This window comes from Grammomys surdaster, unplaced genomic scaffold, assembly GCF_004785775.1.
Source record: "Grammomys surdaster isolate TR1022 unplaced genomic scaffold, NIH_TR_1.0 211, whole genome shotgun sequence".
Lineage (NCBI taxonomy): Eukaryota > Metazoa > Chordata > Mammalia > Rodentia > Muridae > Grammomys > Grammomys surdaster.
The window spans coordinates 4,560,632-4,570,419 of record NW_021604656.1 but is presented as its reverse complement, the minus strand read 5'-3'; the positions used below and the strand labels follow the sequence as shown (position 1 = coordinate 4,570,419).

Below are 9,788 nucleotides of genomic sequence, written 5' to 3'. Positions count from 1 at the left end.
ACCCCCGCCCCGCCCCCTGGTCCGCCCGGTCCGTCCCTCCGGCCTGGCCGGCTGCACCTCAGAGCCACTGCCTATAAGGTTCTGCTGCCTGGGAAAAAAACAAAACAAAAACAAAACACAAAAAAACCCGATAGGGACCTAGCTTGCTTTTCACTACCTACAAGGGCCCACTGGATGTCACAAGAAAGGAGCTCCGCCCCTTCACCCAGGTCAAAGGCCAGCAAACAAGCAAGAGACTAGCTGGGGCTAGATGTGTACTCCAGAACAGTACGTCTAGGAAAAGGTACATCTTCCTCCTCCCTGCCCTCGACTCCCGAGTGAAGGCTGGTAGCATCACAACATTCCTACGGCCAGCCCAGCAGAGTAAGCATGTACACTTGGAGCACAAGATCCAGTTCAGGATTCAGAGCTGATCTCCGAAGACTGATGGTACTTCAAACACTGCTCTGATAATTCAACAACGCTGAGGCGAGTCAAGTTTTCTGTGACTGTTTCATCACTTGGGTATATAAATTGTTCTTATTCTGTATGTCATTTGTAGGAAACGGAAACCACCCATCTGGTGCAGTGCTTGGCAGAGTCACTATAGAAATGCTGTTGTCCAATTTGGGAACTGAGTTCCCTATTTGCCTGTGTGAATGTATCCACTTCCTTACCCTCATGTGTTGCCACTTCCCATCTGGGAAAAGAGAGACAATTACTAGACTTGATATCTTCTCCCCTTTCAGGCAAAATTCAATATTCTAATAAGTACCTAACATTTATTAAGTCTTCCTTTGTGCTACTCATTATTATTTTAAATTCTTTACTACTGAATAAAAATTCAGTCTTTAGGAATAGGTATTATTATTTCCATTGTAAGATGAAAGAACGGAGGCACAGGCAAGTCACTGGTTTGTCTACATCATCCTTTTTCCAGCCACAATCTATGATCTCAAGTACCTTGTTTCAAGAGAGCTTCACTACTGGTTGAGAAGTTGTTCTTTTAAAAAAAAATATGTATTTATTATATACATGAATACACTGTACATGTTTACAGACACACCAGAAGAGGGCATTGGGTCACATTACAGATGGTTGTGAGCCACCATGTGGTTGCTGGGAATTGAACTCAGGACCTCTGGAAGAGCAGTCAGTGCTCTTAACCACTGAGCCATCTCTCCAGCTCCAGTTAATTGCTCTTAGCTCTTTCTGTCCCCCCCCCTTTTTTTTTTTTTTTTTTTTGAGACAGGGTTTCTCTGTTTCTTTCCCTTCTTAAACCCTGACACTTACAACTCAAAATCCTTTCCCATCCTGTAGCTCTCCTGGGGCTCTGCATCCCACAGCAGAAACTTACCAAGTCAACCATAGATGTGGCAGACCTTGTTTTTTTTTTGGTTTTTCGAGACAGGGTTTCTCTGTGTAGCCCTGGCTGTCCTGGAATTCACTCTGTAGACCAGGCTGGCCTCGAACTCAGAAATCCACCTGCCTCTGCCTCCCAAGTGCTGGGATTAAAGGCGTGTGCCACCACCACCCGGTGATGTAGCAGATCTTAAAGGCAGGACTGACCTCCTGCAGAGACCAGTCAGGGCCATGAGGTGATGAGACAGTCACACGACCTGCTCCTCTCATGTTAGACCTCAATCTCAAGAAGCTAAATTTTACATAAAAACCCAAATTAACTCATTTTAAGTCACAGTGTTCAGTTATTCGTCATGTTGATACTGAGTACCCTTGATGAGTACGGTAAGAAGAGCACTTTGCTTCTGGGTATTCCTTTTTCTTTTTTTTAAGATTTATTTATTTATATAAGTACATGACCCCATCCCAGATGGTTGTGAGCCACCATGTGGTTACTGGGAATTGAACTCAGGACCTCTGGAGAGCAGCCAGTGCTCTTAACCCCTGAGCCATCTCTCCAGCCCTGTGTATTCCTTTCAAAGCCTCATAAATCCCCAATGAGAAAAATACCAGCAACCCTGCAATGTATCAGATGGTTCTGACGAACCCATCACCACGTGTCTGCTACAAGAAAACACGGCAAGGACGGAGAGCATGCTGTTCACAGGGGGAGACTCATCTCGGAATGTGAGAACCTGTGCCGACTGAAGATGTTCCTCTCTCTCTCCCTTTCTTTTTGTTTTTTCCAGACAGGGTTTCTGTGTGTAATAGCCCTGGCTGTCCTGGACTCGCTTTGTAGACCAGGCTGGCCTCAAACTCAGAGCTCCACCTGCCTCTGCCTCCTGAGTGCTGGAATTAAAGTTGTGCACCAGCACGTCTGGCCTTGTTCCATTCCCTAAAGTTCATGCACCATCGCACCCACCAAGAGTAAACATGCACAGGACAAGTCTTTCTTCTTCTTTTTTTTTTTTTTTTAAATTGGGAAACCAATGTAACAAACCCACATTCATTGAAAATAAACTCAGTAACTAAGATTCTGTAGGCTCTGTCTCCAATCAGCACCAAAGTCTCTGCTTGGTTTGATAACAGTTGCTCAAGCCCCAGAGAGGACAACTATAAGAAACTAAAATCACCTCTGGGCCCCTTTTGTGCATTGCAACCCCTCCACACCCCTAAACTAACACACAAACATACTCTATATTATTAGTATTAGGCTGGTTCTAAGCCAAAGGCAAGAAAAGCAAGGTTTCTGGAATAGCAAGGAGTCACTGATAATACCCTGACCTGCTCAAAATCCCACATTAACAAAGGAAGACAGAAGGAAAATCAGCTTGCTGGCCCACCCACTTCCCTCCCGAAACCTACCCCAGAGAGCAGCCTCACATCCCTGATCAGTAACACTGAGATTCTGAGACACTAGGGGCATCGCCAGCCCCTGGTGATTACTGCAGAAGGTCCAGAGGTGGAGGTGGGAAGGGCTTGTCCACTACTGGCTCAGCATCAGCCGGCCAGGTTGCTGTCCTCCACTTGAGCCTGAGGAACGGGGACATGCTTGCAGTCCCTCTATCCTCCAGAACATCTACGGCTGAAAACCAGTCCTCCTCCCAGAGAGGAACTGGTTCCAGGTCCTTTTCCCACAGCCTGGAAGAAAGATCGCCTGTGAGGCTTGGGACAGCTACACCAACTTCTTGGCTTCAAAAAAGCTCTTGAGGTGCCGCATCTGCCAGACGCCAATGGCCACGAGGATGAGAGTCTGCAGGATGGACCACCACAGCACTCGCTGGTTGGTGCTTTCGCTGGTCTGTCTGAAGCGCTCCTCTCGCCACTGTTGGGGAAATAAACGGCAAGGCTTAGTGGTCCAAAACTGCTGGGACCGCTGTGTTCCCAGCTTGCAAGGATGCCCCAGGGCCACCCACTCTGCCCAAAGTGTGGCCTAATGTCTGTGGGGACTACCTTCATTGGCAGCAGTCAGATGACTGCTGGGAGACTAAAGCATTTCTCCTAAGTCTGTCTGTCCATTTGTCAAATACAGTTCTCACTTGACCCTTCCTGATATCTAGAGGAGAGGGAAGGTGGTGGTGACAGCTCCGAGCGACAGTGGTGTCCTGCAGCGCTTAGTGTGGACTTCTGTCCAGGTCTTTCCATCTGCTCCTTAAAGAGCACATGTGTAATATATTCAGAATGCAAACTGGTGGGCTCAAGATGGTTTGTTTGGTTCACGGTTTTTCTGTTTGTATTTGTTTTCCTTCTTTACAATTTGGCCTCATGTCAGGCAGTGGTGGCGGATGCCTTTACTCAAAGCACTCGGGAGGTAGAGACAGGTGAATCTCTGTGAATTCAAGGCCAGCCTGGCCTACAATGCAAAAAAAAAAAAAAAAAGGGAGGGGGAGGGGAGTAAGGGGGTAGGAGCTAAAATCTCAGGACTGCAAGGAGGCCCTAGCAGGCACTGTACAATCTTTCCTGTTTAGATGGGTCACTGCCCTACAATTCATTCATTATACCTGTCTGGTTCCTGGTCACAAAAGAGAGGCTGATTCTGGGGGCACTCAGAACCTTTAAAATGGCTAGGAGGTGCTGGTATTAATTACCATGCTGCTCTCCGGTTTGTCACTGTGACTTACTCTGATGCCAGGCCCTTCCGAGGCTGTGGCTCATTTACAAATGGACTCTGTAACACACATTCACCTTTTCGATCTGCACTCTGGCTTAGGTAAATCCCCTGGGCTTCCATATCCAATCTTTCCTGCCACTAGCTGGCCAGGCACCCACCCGCTGGCCGGGCACCTACCCGCTGGTAGTTCTGCTCCTTCTGGATCTGCTCCACCTGCTCCACTAGCTGCCGGACTCTCAGCTGCAGCTCGCTCAGCTTGTCTTTGGCAGCAATTTCTGCATAGTCGTTCGCATGTTCACCTACTTGGATGTCAAGGTGAACTCTCTGGGGAGAAAACAGTGAGAGAAGAAAGTGAGGCAGGCTCACTGCCTTTGAATACCCAACTGACAGCTGGTCTCGCTACTTTACTTTGTTTTTATTTTTTTTTCTTCTCCCCTTCCCTTGCTCTGGCCTGGCTCGCTCTGGCCCAAAAAGTTTTTATTTATATTATATGTAAGTACACTGTAGCTGTCTTCAGACACCCCATAAAAGGGCATCAGATCTCATTATAGATGGCTGTGAGCCACCATGTGGTTGCTGGGATTTGAACTCAGGGCCTTCGGAAGAGCAATCAATGCTCTTAAGCACTGAGCCATCTCACCAGCTCCCTGTCTTTTTTTTTTTTTTTTTTCTTTTTTAAAATTCAGCTCGCACACTGAGACCCACTCAATGCTATGGGGCTCCAGGTATACAAACAAAAAAAGTAATAAGCTTTGGCTCATGCTCTGACCTATGTTCAGACACTTTGTTCTTTGTCATGGTGGTGATCTTCCGAAGATCAAAACTTCAAAAAGCAAAAACACAGATTCAAAAAACATACACATCTGTACAGAGTATGAAGACTTTTTAGTCGTTCTCTAGATCAATTCCTACGCCGTCTACATCACTAACGTTGCATTCGGGGTTGTAAGTAATCTAGAGATGATGATGTGTACGGCAGGCTACCGAGGCACTGCATGAAAGCACTCCAGTGAGGTCGTAAGGAATGGCTACACAACTCATCAGCCACTGTGCCCTGCACGTCCACTGGAAATTCAATGGCTTTAAAAGGCACAAAATCCAGTACCTGCCACACTCACAGTTCAACTCCCCAGTCCTAAGCAGGGTACACTGCCTCAAAGCCTTTGGTTGTCCATGGACCTACTTACCAGCATCCCTCCGGCAAAGAGGGAGAACTTGGTGGAATTCGAGTGAAGACAGATCTGGTGCTCACCAGGGGTGTGGGAGGTGAATGTGAACCTGCCCTCAGAGCCATACTGCCGGGCCAGGATGACCTACAGATAACAGGGAGGGGTTTCAGTCAGTGATGCTTGCTGGGAGGCTGGAAAAAAATGTCAGCAAGGTTCCAAGTACCACAAAGTCTGCAGGAAGAGCCTTGGGCTCACAGCACTAAAGGACCCACAGGTACTCAGCCGCAATTATGAAATGATCGAGAACTATCTGGGGCAGGGTTGAACGGTCTGATATCAGGCTGCATGAGACTGTTCCCCAGAAGGACTGCTCCGTATCCACTGTTAGCTCTCTGAGGGTTAGTACCCCAGGCTGGTGTTAGCTCTTTCAGCTCCTCTAAGGCAGAGCTGGCCCGCCCTACCTTCCAGGGGCTGTGATTAACAGCACTTTCTATTATCATCACCTTGTTGCTGTTTTTTTTTTTTAAATGCCTGTTAATCTCTTAAAGTATTTTTTTCCTTTATGAGTATGAGTGCTTTGCCTGCTTGTATATTATATGTGCTCCACAAGCAGCCTGTGAGCTGTTGGGAGCCATTATGTGTGTGCTGGGACCTGAACTCTGGTTCTGAACAAGAACTACAAATGCTTTTTCTTGCTTGTTTGTTTTTTGTTTTTGTTTTTCGAGACAAGGGTTTCTCTGTGTAGCATTGGCTGTCCTGAAACTCACTCTGTAGACCAGGCTGGCCTAGAACTCACAGAGATCCGACCGCCTCTGTCTCCTGAGTGCTGAGATTAAAGGCAGGGGCCACCTTTAAGAGCATTTGCCTGGCTGCAAATGCTCTTAATTGATGCTCAACCATCTCTCCAGATGCCTCGATGAAAGGTGACGGCAAGTAACTTCCACAACTATTTTGATGGTTAGTGACAACAAAAATATTTTCCCTTTTGTCTTTAAAACATTATTTGTCAAAACTGAAAGGTCCTCCTTTTTGAAAAGTGCTGTTTTATGAAATTAAGGCCTAAATAACTTTAGCATTAGCAACTTTTTGATACCCATCACTGCAATTAATACACTTATCGCTAAAGTAAGTGAGCTTCCATTTCACAGGCTAGGTAAACGGTTCTAGGCCAGTAACTGAATTGGGGAGTCACTCAGCGATCATCGAGAAGTTGAGAGCAGAACTTGTCCAGCAACCGCGGCCCAAGTTCGTAGAGAAGATCCGGCATCTTCCCACAACACCAACTGTCTTTCTCGATCGAACAGATATGAACACTAACAAAGAAGCACGGGAGCTTGCTTGACGCAGGGCCCGGAGCAGGTAAGAGCCAGCTCACCTTGTCCTCGGGGTCTTTTACCTCCACGAACATGCCAAGCCCAGGGGTGGCTGGCTGGTACTCCTCCCGCTGTTTGTCATACAGCTGCGTCCGGTAATTTCCTGGAAACAGGCGGAAAAGGGAAGATGAGAAGAGCTCGAAGCGGTGCCGGATTCACGGCCAAAGAAACAGTCCCAGGCTAGCTACCCGGAATGAGTCGCATCCCCCCGCCCCAGTACCACTAACTTGTCCCAAACGCTTCCCTTCGCCCCCGCACCGATGACCATGGTCTCGTCCGGAATCTCCTCGATGAAGCACTTCTTCTCTGTCTCTCCAATGTGGAAGTAGAGCGCGTCTCCGCGGGCTGCAAGCCACAGCAGTAGCAGGAAGGTCCGCATCCCTCGCCCCAGCAAGAGTCCGGATGAGCTTCGGACAACTCGCACGCCTCGCACCACAGCCATCTTGGCCCACCTGCCTGCGCAGGCGCAGACTGCCGAGCCACGTAGCCCATCGGAGGCCACCGCGGTGCCTGCCGGGACTGCGAGTTCCGCCGCATGGACTACAAGTCCCTAGATACACCACGCCTCAGCGCGGCAGTACCTGATTGGGGCCGGTTTCTACAAGACGCGGATGGGGTCTCCAAAATGGGAGTATTTTATTTGATTTAGCCAAATAGTGAGGTGACTGATAATGGTTGTCAGTCTGCGCAACGAATATAAGGGGAGGCAAGATTCGAACCTGCTTCACCCAATAGTAATACAACGCTCCCTCTTCCCCATCCTCTTCCTATCCCTCTTTACTTTTGTTTGTTTTGAGACACGGTCTTGCTGTGCAGCTCTGCCTAACCTGGAACTTAACTCCGTCGGCCTGAAATTTATAGGGATCTTCCTGTCTCTGACCCTCAAGTGCTGGGATATAAGCATGCAACACTGTTGAGCCATCCTACTCTCTTGGTTACTATTTGCATGATCTATCCTTTCCCACTCATATCTTTTAAATGCATTTATTTCTTTATTTTTACTTATATTCAAAATGAACCTCTTGTGAGCAACATGTAATTAGATTATGCCTTTAAAAAGCCATTCTGCTAAGCCCTACCTTTTAATTGTAGAGTTTATGCTACTTACATTTAACTTAACCATTAAGATTTACAACTATCTTTGTGTTGTTTATGTATGTCTTGTGTTTATTGTTCACCAATACCTTTATCTGTACTAAGTAGATATATTGTAGATCCCTTCTTCTTCTTCTTCTTCTTCTTCTTCTTCTTCTTCTTCTTCTTTTGAGACAGTGTAACTATGTAGCCCAGGCTGACTCAGACCTTGATATGCAGATCAGGGTGTCCTTTTTGAACTCATAGAGCTCTGTCCACCTCTGCCTTCCTAGTGCTGGGATTAAATTAATCTCTTCCTGCTCGTAAGGTTGATGAAGGATACATGTCCCTCTCTGGGCTTTAGATTGATAGAGATAAGGAAAGCCCACACCGGCAAGTAGAGGGAGTCCACACTGTAGCTCAGTCTATAGTGAGTGGAAATTTTACTGAACAGGCTGATAGCGCAGAGAGATTCCATAGATCAGGAGATCCAGAGGGCACCTCAGAAATGCTGATGAGGAGAAAATAGTAGAAAAGCTAGATTTGTTCCCCCTTTGGGCCTCTGGGGTACAGAAGGGCAAGAGACCTAGGTTGACAATGCCATTAGAGATCTCCTCGATGAAGCACTTGTACAGATTGTAGAGCTCAGACTATTTCTGCTATACTCCATGAGAACCAACAGCTACAATGGCAGAAGTGGCAGAGCCAGTCTGCTCTGCCAACCCCATCCCCTATGCTTTTTGTCCTGTGGCCCCATCCGTATCAGCTGCCTCTTTAGGGGCAGCAGTGTTAGTACAGCTTCTCGTTCTACTTTAGGGATGCTTTCTCAGCCCCACCTTAGATAACAAAAACAAACAAACAAAACACAATAAAGCAAAAGTTGTTTAGGTTTCTTGCTGACGTGGTAAAGGCTTCAGCAGGGAAGACTGGGTGGCAACTGTCCCAGACAGGAATTAAGATGGCAGGGTTGGGAGCAAGTTTGTGATCTGAACATGGAGGGCCCTAGCTTTGGAATCAGGGAAAGGGGTTGTGCTAAAGAACTGCAAAGATAGGGCTGGAGAGATGGCTCAGTGGTTAAGAGCACTGGCTGCTCTTCCAGAGGGCCTGAGTTTAGTTCCTAGAAACTACATGGTATCTGCTGCCCTCTTCTGGCATGCAGGTGTACATGCAGATAGAAGACTCGTTAAAACAAAAACAAAAACAAAAAACACCCCGCAGAAATACGAAAGTGTAAAGGAAGAAATTCCCTCATCTAGAGGTCCAAAAGTGGCAGCTGTAGATGATCTTGGAGGTGTAAGAAGGTGACAGGATTCCTAAATTATCAATAAAAATATTACGTGAAAAAGAAAAAAAAAGGTGACAGGAATGTTGTTGGAATAGACAATGGGGTTTGTATTCTGTAAGACTTGGGCACGGTGACTTGTGCCTTTAAACCTCGTCCTAGGGACACAGAGGCAGTTGGATCTCTGTGAGTTTGAGGCCACCCTGATCTACACATTAAATTTCAGGCCATCCAAGCTACACAGTGAGACCTTGTGTCAAAAATAATTAATTAATATATAAAAAGAGCCCAGGTGAGGGAGAGCACACCTTTAATCGCAGCGCTCAGCAGGCAGAGACAAGCGGGTCTCTGAGTTCGAGGCCAGCCTGCCCTACAGAGTGAGTTCCAGGACAGCGAGGGCGGCACAAAGAAATCCTGTCTTCAACATAACTAACTAAACAAACAAAAACAAGATAATAAGTGTACCGTCATCGTAGCAGCTTTAAAGTAGCCCCAAAGTTAAGCAATCTAAGTGTTCTCTATAGTTGGCATTGGAAATGTCACTCATAAGCTTATTTCTTTGAACAACTGGCCTCCGCTTGGTGGCACAACCTGTAAAAGTTGTGGCACTTTGGGTACAGTGGCCTAACAGAAGTGGCTCTCAAGGGCAGGCCTTGACAGTGATACTCGAAGTCTTTGCTCTTGGGCACAGCCCAGATCCCACGCTCCCTGACCCACTCACACTCCTGCATCTTTGCTTGGAGCTGCTCCAGTTGCCTTCCTTGTCCTGATGGACCACGTTCTATGGGCTGTGACCCAACACGAACCTCTCTTCCCTTAGGTTGCTAGGTATTTCTTAGGCATTTGACCACAGAGATGTAAACGTAATTAAGACAGTGTCCATCAAATGAATGGCTAGA

At 47.0% G+C, this 9,788-nt stretch overlaps 1 protein-coding gene across 1 annotated transcript; it reads right to left on the bottom strand.

Annotated features, from left to right (window-relative positions):
- Positions 1-2,295: 2,295 nt before the first annotated feature.
- Positions 2,296-7,008, bottom strand: Tmed9 (transmembrane p24 trafficking protein 9). The gene is made up of 5 exons (XM_028772070.1): positions 6,792-7,008; positions 6,536-6,636; positions 5,179-5,304; positions 4,169-4,315; positions 2,296-3,205 (listed from the first exon to the last, which is right to left on the bottom strand). The coding sequence occupies exons 1-5, from the start codon at positions 6,973-6,975 to the stop codon at positions 3,056-3,058; spliced, it is 708 nt and encodes a 235-aa protein (XP_028627903.1). The 5' UTR covers positions 6,976-7,008; the 3' UTR covers positions 2,296-3,055.
- Positions 7,009-9,788: the final 2,780 nt, after the last annotated feature.

Coding starts and splice junctions, on each gene's coding strand:
- Tmed9 (XM_028772070.1), bottom strand. CDS start 6,975: ATGGCTGTGGTGCGAGGCGTGCGAGTTGTCCGAAGCTCATCCGGACTC. Junction 4,316..5,178: donor TCTTTGCCGGAGGGATGCTG/GTAAGTAGGTCC, acceptor TTTTCTCCCCAG/AGAGTTCACCTTGACATCCA. Junction 3,206..4,168: donor AGGAGCAGAACTACCAGCGG/GTAGGTGCCCGG, acceptor TTTCCCCAACAG/TGGCGAGAGGAGCGCTTCAG.